Genomic DNA, 17,264 nt, shown 5'->3' with positions numbered 1-17,264 from the left:
AATTCTCCCTTGCAGAGCTCAGCTGGTTCTACACCTGCACTGGAGTCAATGCCAGCAGGTCTCTTGGCTGAAGCATAAATAGCTAACATTACACAAGGGCTTTTCATGATTGGTTGCATTTTCTTAAGTGATTTATGAGATTTCATGAGGAGTTTAGGCATTGCTCTAATTCAAAAATTCTTGCTTTTCTTCCTCAGTGTGCAAAGCAGCCAAAGCTGATCTGGCATTCCTGGTAGATGGGTCATGGAGTATTGGAGATGACAATTTCAATAAGATAATTAACTTTCTCTATAGCACTGTTGGAGCTTTGGATAAGATTGGTCCTGATGGAACACAGGTAATCAACTTGTGCAGAGATGGAGGGTGCATGGGACTTGACAGGGTATTTTAGACTAGACCAAAAGTTAAATGAATCAAGAAGTAACTGACATAATTTCACAATTCTGTGAAAATATAAACTGCTCTAGGTCAGTATCTTTTTTCAATAACTTTTTATGCACACCATATGTTAAAATTCACAATACAAATTTTCGTAGCACAAGGGCTAAGTATCATTTCAGTCTCCTCTAATTCTAATGACGTTTAAGTTTGTTGGTGCTTTTGGTACTCACTGTTATGTTTATAAATAAGCTAAAAATGGCACTGGTAAGGAAAATTAAAGGTTCTGTTACTTTAAATCGCACACTCTACAGGACCTACAGTGCTTGAAAAAAAAATTTGCAATGATTTCAATGTCCCATTTGTGTATTTGTTTAGAGAGGTGCTCCAGAACATATTATTGGCGAATATGTTACTGTTTTAAGTGTTACCTGTATAATATGGGGTATAATATGGGGTTTGGGATCTCACTGGAAATTAATTTTAACTTGTCCAAACCCTGAAGAATACTTTTTTTACCGTTTCTTGCTATACAGCCATTTTTCCAGAATATGGTTAATGGTGCTTCAGAAACTTTGTCACAAATTTAAACACAATAGTTCCTTCTGAATTAGGAGCACCACTTATAGAATATGCTTTGTTAGTTCTAGGGGTTTAGAGTACAGGATTGTAATACAGGGTTTTAACTCAAGTAGTGTCATATTTGACAGAGGCAATATTTCAAAATATAATCCTGAATCTTTCTATTACCAGCTTCAGTCCCTAGCTTAAGTTACTTATGTGCAGTTATTAACTTGTGGAGACTGAATTAAGCCCAAGCAGTTCTGAATATGAATAACTGTACACATGTGAGCAGCTGTAACCAGGATTTTGCTTTTGAGCTTGATTGTGCTTTGGCTTCTGCCAAAGTGGGTATTACTGTTTGCTGCAAAATGAAACCAGAAAGAGTTAGATGGTTGCCAAGGTTTCAGAGAGTAAAACTGAACTTTATTTAGTGAAAGCTCTCTTAAAGAGAAAAAAAACCCCTCTGGCTTCAATTTAAGAATGAGGCAAAGTTACAAGATAAATGCTTGTTTTAGGTGGCCAGATTCACTTTTTGCTTACACAGTGGGTGGTGCTTTTGTAATGAATATCTTCTATGTGCACAGGTGGCAATAATTCAGTTTAGTGATGATCCCAGGACAGAATTTAAATTGAATGCATACAAAACAAAAGAGACTCTTCTTGAAGCTATTCAGCAAATAGCCTACAAAGGAGGAAATACAAAAACAGGTGAGAAAGTTATTGTAATGCAGATTTCCCCCCTGCTTCTCTAAGCAATATTTCCTGTTTACTAAGTGGTTTAATTAATCACTGCAAAAGCAGTGATAATGTGCTATCTCCTCACTGGAGATGATAGGTTGAGCTCTGAAATTAGAAAGTCTTTGTAAACTATAGTTTACCCATTTCAGCCCCTACTGCTGCATATTCACCCCGCTGACCAACAGTGGAAACAAGGATCAGGGAGGCAGGAAGAGGGCAGGAGGGCAAAAGCAAATTAATTTGGGGGTAGTGGAGGGTGAAGTGGGGAGTAATATGAAATCAGCTTGGCAAGTGAGCAGAAAAGTGAGAAAGGGAAGAGGGTGGGAGGGAGCTTGCAGAGCATGTAGAACACTGGAGAGAGTGGAGGGTCTGTTTGCTTATAAGCCAGGATGTTAAACCTCTGTGGGGTGTTTAAGATTGGGATGGGGAAAGATACATGTTAAGGTTGCATTTTAATTAATCCCTTAAAATAGCTTTCTGATATAAAGAAATTGTAGATGAGTGTTAAAAGGGTTAAAATCTGTTTTAGTTGGAAACCATAAGTATTATTATTTTCAGACTGCACAGAAATTTCTTGCAGCTGTTGCATTGCATCCATTTTCAGCATTATCAGAATAATTTTCCTTTTACTATGATGACATTCTCAGTTGTTAATGTAGACAGTGCCCTACAATCCAGAAAAGGAAAGTTTTTTTATCTCTAACCTAGCCAGCAGCTAAATACCACACAGTGCTCACTCACTGCCCACCCTTAGCCCTGGTGGGATGGGGAGGAGAATGAGAAAAGGGTAAAGCCTGTGGGCTAAGACAACAGTTTCATGATTGAAATAAAGTAAAATGCAATGATAATAATAGTAATTAAAAGGGTTATAACAAATAGAGGGAGAGAAATGCCAAGAAAAACAGGTGATGCTGACTACAGGTGCTCACCACCCGTTGACTGATGCCCAGCCCATTCTGGAGCAGGGATTGTCCCCTCCTGGCCACCTCCCCCAGTTTATGGGGCAAACATCACCAGGCAGGATGTTCCGTGGTACCAGGTGTCCCTTTGGCCACTTTGGGTCACTGTCCTATGTACACTCTCCTCCAGCCTTCTTGTGCAACTGCTCAGGGGCAAAGAATGAGACACTGAAAAGTCCTTGACTCAGGGTAAGCACAGCTTAGCAACAACCAAAACATCATTATCAACATTAGCCTCCTATGGAGTCCAAATCTCAGCACAGTGCCAGCAATAAAGAAGAAAATTAAGTCGAAACCAGGACACCCACACAAATCATGTTCACGATCTTCACCTTCTGCATTGAAAAATGGATGGCTGAAGCCATTGGAACTTGAAATGTTACAGTCAAAATCAAACTTTTCTTAATCTTGATTTTAATAACTGCAGAATGAACAAATTGACAGACTACTCAGGACACAACAGTCTTTTTCTCTTTTTATATATGTCTAACATGTGATATGAGAAGCCAATAGAAATGGGATTTCTATCACTGTCGATGTCAATCTTTGTGTTACAGGCAAAGCCATTAAACATGCTCGAGAAATGTTATTTACAGGAGAGTCAGGCATGAGAAGGGGCATCCCAAAGGTTTTGGTTGTCATTACTGATGGGCGATCACAGGATGATGTGAACAAAGTCTCCAGAGAAATGCAACTGGACGGTAAATTGTGTGATTTAAAAACAATTCACATGCTCTTTTTTTTCCTCATTAATTGCATCTACATATGTGTGGGCATGAGATAAGGATAGCTTTTGCTCCAGATTTTCAGTTTTAAAGAAAACAGCAATTGCTGAGAAACACAGAGTATCACTAGGATATGATTAGATTCTGGATATTTTTGGTGATTATTGGAATTATTTTTCATTTTGGCAGCAGTGCTAAAATCATGTAGTAGTCAATGGAATTGTTCCCAGAATGAAGAAGTTGGGGAATATGATCCTGAGAATCTGGACTGTCATCTATAAAGTGTACTCTTGTGGTAATTAGCAAATTGAACTATTTTGTTTTCTACACAAGAGGTCCATTGATAATTTTTATACTGTTTCTGACCTGCTCTCATGTTACACTAATTACATCTAGGAATTTTTTTAAAGCTTCCATTTTAGAGCTTTAAGCAGTCACACCATGTTGTGAGTCTGAGTGTAAGAACGGGATTAATTATTGCAGAAGTTTGTATCAAAACCCGAAGGGCACAATGTGCCACCTGGAGTAAAAATAAAGGATGGAAAAAAAACCTATCTTCCTTTTAATGTCAGGTGACCTAAGGAGAAATTACATTTGCACCTTTTATTTGCTTTTAGTTTTGATGGCTGTGAAGTTCCCAGTGTATTTCACTGATTTCTGAAACCAAACGTAATTGTCCAGCTTGGCTGCCTCCTTGTTTTGTTGCTAGATGCTGAGTGTAGGGGCTTCATCAATAAAGCACATGACTAAATAGTGGGCTTGCACAACCTGTTTGAAATAGCAGTCAAAAAAACCGTGTGTTTGTGAATAAATTGGCGTTTGTGTCCAGGCTGAACAAAAAATGTTCATCTCTCAGGTAAGTCTTGCAGTTGCATTATTAGCTCCTGGACTGGGAGTGACCTCCAGAGGGGAAGGCACTTTGTGAGGGTTCAGTTGCTGGGCTGTGGCACACGGCTTCCCCTCTCCCATTTCCTCTGGAGTGTGCTGTCAGCGAGGCTGCAGATGGGTTGGAGCAGGTACCGACGGGCATCGGCGATGGAGGCGGCACAAGGAGGGGATGATCTTGGACGGGACATGAAGACATTGTTATAATGTATTAAAGTCAAAGTTTTGTTATGCTAAAAGCTCTTCAGAAAGTGATGAATGTCCCTGGTCCTCATTCAAATTTAAAGATTATATTGCTTGACTGGAATAAATTTGTGACTGAGCCATGCTAGAACAGTATATCTATTAACTTTATTCAGCCTGATAGGTTTTTTCCTTTATCTCTTATGGAAAGAAAAATGCTGAAAAACTTATGGCTCTTTTGTTGCTCCTGAAACATGTAGGAAACAGTTTCCACTTCATTTAAATCTTCTATTTTCAAATTTTGAAAAATATTCATGCTGAATATATAGAACAGATTCAACCAGATGAAATGAGAATGCATTTATTTCAGTGTTCACTCATGAGGCAGCACTGGCTTGAAATCATATATACTAACACGTGGCACAGAAAAAAATCTGTAAAGGACCTACAGGAAATTAATTTTTCTACTTTGTATTTATTCTGTACTCGATACATGGATATTTTTATGTAATACAGTATAGCATTGAATTAGAAAGGCATTTAAATGTATGCTAAATGAGTACTACTCAGTAGTCATGTATGTTCAGAAATGTTTAAGGTTTAACTTCAATTAACTAATTAAACATGAATATCCAGAAGAAATATTTCACAGAGAATGTTTTACTTTTATTTTAGATTACATAAGTGAATTTTCTTGTACTATAGGATAATAATAAAATGTCCATGTTTAATCAGGAAAGGAATCATTGCAAATACAGTCGTGTTCATACTGTATTTCCACTCTCAAAATCAGTGACTCACAGGAGTGTTCTTTTTTGTTTTACAGGTTTTACCTTTTTTGCTATTGGAGTGGCTGATGCTGACTATTCAGAGTTAGTTAATATTGGCAGCAAGCCCAGTGAAAGACACGTCTTCTTCGTGGATGACTTTGATGCATTTATAAAGATTGAAGATGAGCTCATCACTTTTGTTTGTGAAACTGCATCAGCAAGTGAGCCATTTTGATTTATGCTTGTTTCTAAAATAACTGCTAAATACTGGGGGGGTTGTAGCTATTAATTTTCTAGTAAGACATATTCTTGATCTTTTTAATATAATTTTCTGTTGATACTATAATTCTTATGTTATTTCCTCAGAAGATTAGGACATGAATATGTTGTGACTTCAAAATAATTAATGACTGTTTCTATAAAACCAGAATACAGCCATTGGTTGTCAAAACCTCATTTCAGATGTTGACATTTCAGAATCATAAAAGATAATTATATTTTATTTTCTTTCTCTGTAAGCTACATTCATTCTTACTCAAGTCACGTGGTTAATTTATTAATAGAGATCCAATCATTAATGTTTTTGTTATGAAAGTAGACAAGTTGTAGCCTAAGCAAAAGCATAAAGCACGCTCCAATTCTGAAATTTGTGAGAAAGCCACACTTCCTTCTCTTTATGAAAATTAAGGAATAGACATTCCAGAGCAACACTTAATGATTATTGGCCAGTAATTCACATGCTTTTAGGTATGTGCCCACAATATATCGTGTATAAGCCAGGAAGCAGGCGCTGTGTAGCTGATATGAATCGTTTGTGATTGTAAGGAGTCCTTGTGCACAGGGCCGTGAGTTATCATGAGATTGGGAATTGTCAGAGCTGGTAAACAAAAATAATGTTGTTTGTGAGCCATCAGTTCTGAGATTTTGACCATGAGCTCTACTTTCAATGGTAGAAAGAATATTAAACATTAACAATACTCAACAGTATCATTTACTGATCGCTTGTTTTCTAAAAGTGATCTTCAAATGTGACTATCCTGGGGTGCCATGTTTGGTTGATATGCTGCTTTAGGCTTGTTGATTTCCCAGGGCACCTTTCCTGAAAGATATTAATGACCTTTCTTCCCCGCCAAAAGAAATATATAAGCCAGATTTACACCTATTTAAAATGTGAGCACACATCTTAAGGACTGTTCTGGTTTCTCTTGCTCATGAAAACTATTGTGGAGTTTGAAAAGGTACAGAGAATGTCAGCTGGAACTTGAGGCTGGAGAAGCCTCACAAACAGAGAATTAGGGAACACTTAGTTAAACCCCAATATAAGACATACTTTGCTTTATGCAACAGACAATGAATTTGCTGCTTTTATTTCAACAAATTTGAACTTGTTGAAGAGGTTGTGAAGGCAGGTTTATAGGGAGGATTAGACAAATTAATGGCCAAGAAATCAATAAAAATTTATTATATGGAGCACACAGGCATGTATACCTTAATATCTTTACTGCAACCCTTGGGAATCCTGAGAAGCATCAACAGAATGGAGAAGAAAGTGGCCAGGTTTGCATGATCTTACTACCCAACATCTCCTGCTGCTTTTGAGGGTAGAGTGCAAGTGCATGATTGTTCTGACTCAGTGGGACATCTTTTGTACTCTTAAATATATCTTTTTTTCTTTTCCAGCCTGCCCACTGGTAGTTAAAGATGGCAATAATTTTGCAGGTACAGTATTTTTGTGTTCATTTTTGTTTCTGATTTATGGAATCATTTTCATTACATTATTTTCACAGTGTTAGACAATACGTTGTCCTTTGTGCTAACAGGCAATGAAACTCTTAGGTCCAATTGGTGTTGTCTTTTTTTGTCTCCTCTAATGCAGTATCAATTTAAATTAATAAAATATATCTTTTCATACCTTCCAGGATTTAAAATGATGGAAATGTTTGGTTTGGTTGAAAAGGAGTTTTCAGCTGTGGAAGGGGTGTCCATGGAACCTGGTACATTTAATGTTTTCCCATGTTACAGACTGCACAAGGATGCTCTGGTATCCCAGCCTACCAAGTATGTATTCACATATAAACACTCAAAAAACACAAGAAGATAATTTTCTAGTGTAGTCAATTATTCATTTCAGGGACTAGTATTTTTAAGTCAGAAGAGCAGAGGTGCTAGTGTATATCTGATATAATGATGAATAGGAAAATTGCTCTGACCCTTCAATCAGTTTAATTCAAAAATAACAATTGTAGGTTAAAGAAGGTAAGCCCACTGGCTATTTTGGTTTTCCTGTGAGCCCATTTCAGGCTTGTGTCTGTATAACACCTGGCAATTTCATGCAGGCCTGTGTCTGGGCAGATTCCAGTTTGCAGCACTTTGTGCAAGGCAGGCTGAAGTCTCACGGAGTTCAGCATGTCCTTGAAGCAAGGGTCAGAATGAGAACCTGCTTCACTTTTACTGCAGTCTATGTCCTGCCATTGGTTATAAAGGAAGATTAATCCCCTTATATTGAAGTGAGTCTGTGTGAACCCTGTCTAGTACCTTCCTGGGAGGCAGGACATCTTTCAGTCACAAGGACAGTATCTTGGGAGGGTTATGGAAGAGGCCATGAAGAATCCCCCGACTGAACTTTTACAGTCATTCCTTAGAGAGGAAGTGATGGAAACCCTGTTTTGTGTATGAACAATGTATATGTTGTTCTGGGTTCCTCTTAGTGCAGACCCCTGTTTCATATTAAGTGGCACCAGAGAGAAGCAATGGCTCTGATGGATTACACATGGGAAGGTGTAATGAAAAGTATTCTTTAACTAAGATTAATAAGAAAGAAAAACAGTGGAAAAATGAAGGTTTATATTAGATACCATCAGAGTGTGTGATTATCCTGTTGTGTCCCAGTTAGAGCTGTGCTTCTTGGTGCTGTTTAACATTCTCTTTGTTTTGTTTCCTCCTGGGCCTAGATGGGCTGAGATGTCGAGGGATTAACATGTCACACTTTTTTTCCCTTTCTGCTTCTTTCTAATTTGATCTGCTGCCTTTATATGCTGTTCTTTAGCTGCCACCCCAATCTTACTTCTTCATTAGGCTTTCACTCCTTTTCATGATTCAGAGAACACCTTTCTCTTGATGATCCACAGGTATGTCTGAAAAATACCACTTGGCTTTGTCACTTCATCTGTGCATTGAATACCATTAATTTTACTCTCCTTTTTGAACTCTGTATCCCCAAACCTTGTGTTTAACCCACCCTGCTTATTGAATTGACTTTCATTCTTGTACAATGGTCACACTGTAATTCTTTTTTCTTTTACCTATGGAGTTCCCTGTCTTTCTCTATGGGAAATGGGCAGTGTAACATCACATTTGATCATCTGCTGACACTCTGCAGAATATACTGATGGTATATCATGTTAACTCTCTTTTCAGCATGATTCATATCTATACATCTTCTATGTGCCAGAAACACTTAAGAAAATATGGGTCATATTTGGGCAAAATAAATTGTTCGAATAACTCTTGAGACTTCTTTCAGATCCCCTTACTATGGTTTTAAGGAATCAGACTGATTAACATTTAACATACATTCAGTTGTCTCAGACACTTGTCCAAATATTTCACTTTGGGATTTGACAACAAAAGGTCAGATTAAACTGGAAGTAAGAAATAAGGAATTTTTGGCAATGACATAAAATAAAGTACTTATTTTATCATAAACTTCCTCTCTCTTCTGCATAAATTCTAGGAAACCAGATTGTATTTCAGCATGTGACCTGTTCTGACTTCACTTTTTTCTTATTGGCTTTGAAATGTATAAACTCCATTCTCTGTATTTTATAAAGCTTCCTATAATAGTCTGTCACTCCTAATTTTAATCCATTTATAATGGTTTAATGACAAAGGACATGTCTATTGAGACTGGTCTTCCAAGCAATTTCCATTTCCATTGTCTCCTAAATCAGACAGTTTCAAAGATCTTGAGAATGGCCATTGTTGGTTAAAAACTTTAAATATAATTAATTTCAGCTTTACTTCCAGCTGACTTCTGATTTGATCTTCAAATTAAAAAAGTGTTAAATTTTAAGGTCAATTTTGTAAATTTCAAGGGAAACAATAACTTCTACTTTCTTCATAAGCATTCTTTTAGAATTATCAAGTTGAGTAGATTTTATAGACACTTATGTCACTTCTCAGTCTTGATTTATAATGAAATATACAGAGTAATGAAAAGCATGCCAGGTGAAATTCTGATGAGTAAATCACCAGATTTAATGTTGTGTCAGTTTCAAAGGCATTATTTCTCTTACAGGTATTTGCATCCTGAAGGTCTCCCTTCTGATTACACCATCACCTTTCTCTTCCGGATACTCCCGGACACACCACAGGAGCCATTTGCTCTCTGGGAGATTTTAAATGAAGCATATGAACCTCTCGTTGGAGTTATTTTAGATAGTATGTGTTCTGTGTTTGATCAGTGATTTTAACTGTACAAATGATAAATTCTATGTCTAGTTTTATTATTGCCAATGTTTCAATCTGCTACCAGAACAGCCACCTGAATCTGGCAGGGGTTAATCTCTAATGCATGGTTTTTAGATTTGATTTAACTGAATTTAATTTGGAGTTAGAGTCAAATTTTGAGTTAGCTGCTTTAAACTGGATTCCAAGGGTCTCTGATAGACTGAGTTTGATGTGAGGTATTCATCTGCTTTTAAAATTCCCAGTACTTTGGATCTGATTCTGATTGAATCTGTCCTGATATAAGCCAGTGGTACTGGGAGCATATGTAGAGGAAATGCAGTCTGACAAAAAGCAGAGTTAGAACTACAGAAATGAACTCTTGATAGCTCCTCATTTCTGCTTGGTTTTACTTTCACAATTTTGAAATGGAGATTATAATTTACAAGGTTTTACTGTTGAGAAGATGAAGCTACTGTGATTCCAGTTCTTCATAGCTGCCAGTTTGTCACCTTGAAATAGGTGGGATTAGGCATTTAGATGGCTTGAGGAAGAATTTTTCTTATCCACCTCCCACAGAGAGCTAATGGGAGATAAAATCAGGTAGACATGGGTGAGGTAGACTCAGAACTGCTGGTCCATCCTTCCTGTCAAACCAAGAAAGAGCGTTTCTTTGATACATGTTGTTAGTTCCAGGCCAGTTTGTTGCTAATTAATATGTTTTGCTAACATTTGAGCTGTCATCTTTGGTCTGCTTTGTTAAATGAAAATCTACTCTTTCAACTATTGTATCAGGACTTTTTAATACAGAGCACTTAATTTTGATCTCACACAGATGGTGGAAAAACTTTGACTTTCTTTAACTATGACTACAAAGGAGATTTTCAAACTGTAACTTTTGAAGGTCCTGAAATAAGGAAGATTTTTTATGGGAGTTTCCATAAGGTTAGTAATGACAATAGGGAAAAAAAGCACTCTGAATAAAAGCCTATGAGTTTTTCATGTTTCAAAATCATGTTTCATTAGGTCAGTTACTGCCAAAAAAGTGTATTTTGCAGCACCTACCTTACTACCTTAGTGTCATAAGTCTCTTTGCAGTATTAGATTAACATTAAACAAATCATAGTTTCTGTCATGAAGCTGATGTGTTCAATTTTCATCTCATACTTTTTGCCTGTGTTTTAGAGTTCATTTAAAAATACGTGTCTTGAAAAGTAATTTAGAAATAAATCAGTTTTTCTTTTTAAGGTCTTACATTTCTTTAAGAATTGCAGTGTCACTCAAAATAAAAAAAAAATTCAGAAAAAAAGTTCCTTTTTTCATCAGCTGTAATTTAAAAATATATTTTAAGAGCTATGACACATTGAACTTTCTTTTGCTACTTGAGAACCTGTAACATTCTTTCTGAAACCAGAAGCAGTTCTGGGGCTGTAGCAGAGCTTTTGTTGAGGGGGGATACTTTTGTTAAAGAGGTTTTTTTCCTGATGTTTGGATCTTTCCTAAACAAAACAAGCAAACAAAAACCTTGAGAGTTTGCTCGTGGCAGGAGAGTTACAGCTAGTCCTCCCTACTGGGAGTGTCTCTGCTGCATCAGCCAGGGACAACAGAGTGTGATCAAGGCAGAAGGAAAGAATTTAGTTGTTATGCTCTGCTTTCTGTACTGCATTTGATGTGATTTGATTTTTTCAGTGTAAAAACTTCAGTATGACAGCTTTTGCTGTCAATGTATAATTTACAAACTAAATTTTACTGCTTAGTTTTGGCTTTTGCTTTGGCTGGCTGTAATGGTGAAATCCAATACTTTATACAAGGAATGACCACATAAATCAAGGGTTCTGTGGGATCTGAGTGGTATAGGAACATTGTGTGGACCTTCTGTTGGGACAAATTATTTACCTATTGAATAAATTATGTTAGTTGCCAATTTCTTTGCAGATGTTCCAGAAGTAGAAAAATAAACTAAATTCATTAAACAGATTACAATCATAGAATAATTGAGGTTGGAAGGGACCTCTAGAGGTCATCTAGGTTATTTGTTTTGGAGTGTTCTTTGAGTTTTATTAGCAAACCTGGAATTATGAGCTCATTTCAAAAACTGCCCCCTTTTCCCTGGGAAAGGACAGATATATCCCATATGCTGTTTTGTGTGTTACAGCATCTTCTCTTTTGCTTAGTTACATGTTGTTATCAGCAAGACCACGGCCAAGATAATTATTGACTGCAAGGAAGTGGGTGAGAAGACCATTAATGCAGCAGGGAACATCAGTTCTGATGGCATAGAGGTGCTGGGGAGGATGGTGAGATCCAGGGGACCAAGAGACAACTCTGCACCGGTGAGTGGAATAGTAACAACTCTTTCTAATGTTTAAAATATCCTAAAAAATCAACTGTTTGGGAACTTTGCAGTTAGTTTCAACTTGAAGCCAAGCAAATTCATATTTTAAATAGTAAAATCCCTAAATAGAAAATAGAAAATAGCATTAAATAGAAAATAACATTTCAGAAATTCTGCAAAAGCCTGCAGTAATTGTCAACATGGGCACAATCTATTTTTTATTATTTTAATAAATGAAGTAATAAGATCATTATTGTTGAAACATTATTCTCGAAAACATAGGTAAACACAGTTGGCACATTCAGATATGACTTGTGTTCCAAATGTAATTATATAGAGTAATACAATCTATAACTCCTTTGCCTGGAATTATTTAGACTTTGGGTTTTTAAATTTTTTGTAATTCCCAATGTCTGTTATTCCCTTTGATTCTTTGTTTGCCCCTTAATACACTGTCTGTTCACTAAAAAATCGAACTGGTTTGGCACAGACTGTCCCCAAAAGCTCCCATCTTGGTATACCTAGCTCTTTTATAATATAAGACATTTTATATGTGAAAGATCTCCCCCTCCCCCAATTTAAGTGCTCATTCATTCCTCTGAAATTATTCTCCTAGAAGCAGCAATTGATTATTCTTTCTGCATGACAACCAATGAGACTCTTTCCATTTTTTTTGTTTGGGGGAATTTTGACTTTTTGGTGCGTAGTAGTGTTTGCTAATTTTCCTTGAACTTTCTTGACCCTAGAATGAGTTCAGCAGAGAATGTGAACCTTGAACCAAGGATTGACTTGAATAGGAATGAGGTTTCAAATATGTATTTACTTGTTAATATATGAAAATACTCTTGTTTCGTAAAAAAATAAGCCCTCAGAATATGTCTCTGTACAGAAAGAAAGAGCTTTTAGGACTCAAGTTGATGGATAATAATTATATGAAGCCTGGAAAGACAATTACACAGAGAAACCTTTGTAGTCACATTCCAATAGAAGCAGAAAAAGACAGACTTAGGAAATCTTGGAATTAGAGAAGCCTTTGTAAAGAAGTGAAAAGAAATGTGTCTTTTGTTAGAACCTAGGAATCTATAAAAAAAAAAAAAACAGAGTGCCCACTCACTGAAAAATTTGATTTTATTCAGATGAACTGTAAAGCTGACATAAGATCAGAAATGTGTAGATGAAGATGAAAATACTTTAGTAGGGTTAAGTTGTCTTCTAGTATTACCATATATAACAAATTAGACACAAATCAAGAAAGCACCCAAATGCCATCCTCTGAAGTCTCCATTCTGCCCAATTTATTTATATTGAAAAGTACTTTTTTGAATAGTCACATTTAAGAGATCAATGACTTGGTTTCTTACTCCAAAATTTGGAGGACATTGAAGGAATCTACTAGGAGGCAGGATAGAGGTTCTCAGAACAGCTACTAGATTAGCAGATCTCTTATTTTAGAGATGCTTATTATATAAAATAAAAGAAAGCAGTTACTTTGGAACAAAATTGTGGGTGTTTTGTTCCAATTGTATTCACATGCAACGGTTTAACATTCTTGGAATATTTTTAGTGTATTTTTAAAATAAATCAATACAGAGCAGTCATTTGAGTTTTGCCAGACATTTTAATTTTGAGGGAATATAATTCTACCAGAGTTTTTTTTTTTTCCCATCAATGTATTGTGAAATGTTAAAATGAGCAGGCAGATATAGCTAGACAGATAGGTAGGTAGGTAGGTAGGTAGGTAGGTAGATACATATCTATATACATAGAACAGAAAGGGGACTAGGCTCAAGGTGCCTGACCCTTTTAAGATGCCTGAATGAGTCATCTCAGGATTAGATTATAGCAAGAGCAATGAAACCTGACTGGGACATGCAGCAAGTAATGTTTTTGTGGTGGTTTCACACTGACTGACATTTGGGGAAGAAGTAAAACAAAAACACCCATGGAAGTGATTTCTTTGAGAGAAGCTGCTGGGAGCTTCCTCTGTGCCTGGGAAAGGCCAATATTTGGCCAGTTCTGAGAACCGACAACATTTTGCGCCATTTAGAAATCAGATTCACCTCTGTGAATTCCACATTTTAAAAACCACAAACCCAGGAAACTCAAATTGGCGAATCTAAACCACTACAGTTTTCTATCTCTTCAGTGGGATTTAATGAAAAGTCCAACTTTAAAACATTATCTATAATTCAAAGATCTTCTCTATTAATGTTTCCTCCTCTTTGGATTTTAATTTGTTTGCCTACATGTATATGTCCTGTTAATAGTATTGTCTAACGTGATCTATTGAGAAACATTTGCAGAGCTGTAGCCTGCTTAGATGAGGACTTTTCCACCTTACTGATTCTGCTTGCAGGGCTGGATATTTAGAAAGCAAAATCACTATGAATGTAGATACTTGTGAATAAACATTTAACAGTAGCAAAGAAAGCTTTGTTTTGGGTTTTAGCTTGAGTCAGAACAACCCACGTAATGTTTTTAAAAAAGAATACTGAGTCATGCAACATTTGGTTGGTGAATACAGCATTTCAGAAAACGTCTGTTTGCTCTTTAGTTTACATCAACATACTTTATCTCTATGGATGTCCAGATTGCCTAGTCCAGACAAAATGAATGCATGTACATGCCTGTGTATAAAATTTGCCACTGCTGTTATCCATTGTTCAGGATAACAGAATAGCTTGGGAGAGATTGGGTTATGGAAAAAAATGGCAATACAATTTAACTTCTGAACCTAGGGTGCTCTCTACAGAACCAGCCCTGGTGTTGCTGCACCCCATTTCTGGGAAGTCTGATTTGCTTAAGGCAGTATCATGCAAAAGCTCAGATATTCTGTGTCCCAGAGCAGTGCGTGCCTGCACTTTCATCTGCTGCTGCACCCAAGCCAGTGAGGCATCCTGGAGTCAGGAGCTTAGGGATGTGTAGCAAGGAGGGAGGCACCTAAGAGGCTCCACGTGGAGCCAGCTTCCATTGGACACAGACATGGACAGACTTGCTGCACTCAGGGGGTCTCTGTGGAGCCAAAGTCCAAATGCTGCCTTCATGCTGCACTTCAGCCGTCTGAGCCCTTCAGCACGGTGGCAGCTCATTGTGTCTGCATCTGTAATACAGCAAATCTACAAACCAGCTGATCTGCTGGCAGGTGAGGAGAATGTCTATTTATATGAAAGGATGCCTTTATTTAAAATATAATATTTGACTTTTATACAAAAAATAAGAGGCAAAACCAAAGGTGCACATATGTAGTTCATTTTAACAGATTTAGAAGCAATGCAGTTATAAGAAAATTTTAAAATTCATTCCTCTGTTCTGATCTTAAAATAATGCCACTGAAAAGAATGGGAACAAACCCAGAGTTCTATCTCTAGCAGCTCCTCAAATTTTTGAACATGTGGGGTTAATTTAATGGGATGTTCTGTTCCATACCATTCTCTACTCAGTATGCACATAAACAAGGCATGGAAAAAGAATAGAAATAGTAACAGAAGAAAGCTTCATCTCTCTAGACTCCTTTGTTCAGTCAGGGCTGTAAAGGAGATAATTGGTTTTACCATTGAGTCCTATTTAGTATATTGTTTCTGAGTGTCTAGCAGCCACTATTTTTAGCAAATGTGTGTTCTTGCAGATTAAATTCTTGTCCAAACCATGTTCCCAGACCTGTGATGGGAATTTTCTGCCCAATGTTGTCACGTGGTGAGCAACCTTTTCCCCATTCTTAAGCTATCATTGCCTGGGGATAATATGGTTAAGAGAGGGCATATTCTAAAGTAAAATTAAACTGGAAAAAATGAGAAATATTATTTGTGGCTCGGCTCCAGTGTAAGTAATAGTCTACAGAAGACGTTGTCCCAGATAAAATCTGAACAGCAGACCAGAGGGGTTAAGAGGAATTATTCAGAGAAACTAAACTTTCTTTTGCCTGACTCTAGATGTCTTTTTTGCTATAAAAATATATTGGAAGACACCACTGGGCAAAATAAGGAATTTGAGCAAGGAGTGGGGGAAAATTCAACAAATGCCTGTAGCATTTAACCTTGATCAGCTTTGCTTAATTAATATAATGTCTGATAGTTCAGATGAGTTGGTCAGACACACATTTGGTAAAAGCAGTGTATTTACCATTTAAGTGTGGTATTTGTGGCTTGCTGCTAGAAGTCAAAAGCCTTTGTCTAATCTGAGTGCTTGAATCAAGTTGGGTTTGCTTGCTGATGGCTCCATTTTGCACTGATCTTATATCTAACAGTCATATTGTAAATCACCCTTGTTTTGAAACAGCTGCAGTTACAGATGTTTGACATCATTTGTGCTACCTCATGGGCCAATCGAGACAAATGCTGTGAAATTCCTGGCTTGGTAAGAAACCTCTTTCAATAGCTGTAGAATTTACCTTTTATTTTCTACTTCTTTGAGACAAATGTTTTATTGGGAATGGATGACTAACTGTTTTCAAAAAGCCCATCTCTGCTTGGATCACTTGTCCTATTGAAAGTCAGTAAGATGTGTTTTTCTAAATCAAGGAGTTGCTTTTGAGTACTGTATTTTAGACTGTACTAAATACTGTGTCTTAGATTGATAAAATACCTAGCATTTGAAGTTCTGGACATCATTCTTCTCCTATCTTAACCTTTTCATAGAGAGATGAGGAAAATTGCCCCGCCCTTCCTCATGCTTGTTCCTGTTCAGAAGCCAATAAAGGTCCCCTTGGACCTCCTGGACCACCGGTAAGGTTTTATTCAGCTTTGTAGTGCACTGTAGAAAATAGTCCACTGGACACCTTTATTTCACAACTTGAATATACTGCCACTGTATAACTAATAAAGTTAAATTACACTTTTAAGTGTTGGTAAAGAGATAAAATTATATTCGGTCTATATTGAAGATGCAATAAATTATGTAAAGAAGTATTATGCTGAAGCAGTTGGGGTATTCTTTAAACCTGGAACCCTTTTACCTGTCTGTAGCATTAGGTATGTCATAGGTAGTGCCATTCATTTCCAAATTTTTAATCACCTGCTCTCTGTCTACTCTAGCAGATGTGTATTAAATGTAGCTTGGAGTTTAGGTTTCTGAAATGCTCAGTTTACAGAATTCTTATCAATTAAAAATATGGAACATGACAATGCCACTTGCGTAGTATATGATGAAAGAAGACTTTACTGTTTTAAAAGCCCTACCTAAGTACAATACTTATTGGAAAGTAGGCCTGGAAGTGCAGGTTCTTCTGAGAGTTCTTGGAGGCAGAGAGGTATGGAAGAGCCATGAAGGGAAGAAATAATGAATT

At 36.9% G+C, this 17,264-nt stretch overlaps 1 protein-coding gene across 7 annotated transcripts in view; it reads left to right on the top strand.

Moving 5' to 3' along the window:
- The window catches only part of COL14A1 (collagen type XIV alpha 1 chain), a 115,646-nt gene that overhangs the window by 70,035 nt on the left and 28,347 nt on the right, over positions 1-17,264 (top strand). For all 7 annotated transcript variants that reach the window (XM_088053862.1, XM_088053858.1, XM_088053853.1 and 4 more), the window contains 11 exons: positions 198-337; positions 1,527-1,650; positions 3,197-3,340; positions 5,259-5,423; positions 6,883-6,921; positions 7,122-7,260; positions 9,500-9,642; positions 10,484-10,593; positions 11,823-11,981; positions 16,259-16,336; positions 16,618-16,704. In XM_088053862.1, the coding sequence (XP_087909988.1) occupies positions 198-337; positions 1,527-1,650; positions 3,197-3,340; positions 5,259-5,423; positions 6,883-6,921; positions 7,122-7,260; positions 9,500-9,642; positions 10,484-10,593; positions 11,823-11,981; positions 16,259-16,336; positions 16,618-16,704 (1,328 nt within the window). The remainder of the gene's footprint in view (positions 1-197; positions 338-1,526; positions 1,651-3,196; positions 3,341-5,258; positions 5,424-6,882; positions 6,922-7,121; positions 7,261-9,499; positions 9,643-10,483; positions 10,594-11,822; positions 11,982-16,258; positions 16,337-16,617; positions 16,705-17,264) is intronic.

This window comes from Pseudopodoces humilis, chromosome 1 (genome assembly GCF_049639895.1).
Source record: "Pseudopodoces humilis isolate 2021_Gansu_Grassland_sample_001 chromosome 1, ASM4963989v1, whole genome shotgun sequence".
Taxonomy (NCBI): domain Eukaryota; kingdom Metazoa; phylum Chordata; class Aves; order Passeriformes; family Paridae; genus Pseudopodoces; species Pseudopodoces humilis.
This window is presented reverse-complemented; position numbering and strand designations above follow the sequence as displayed.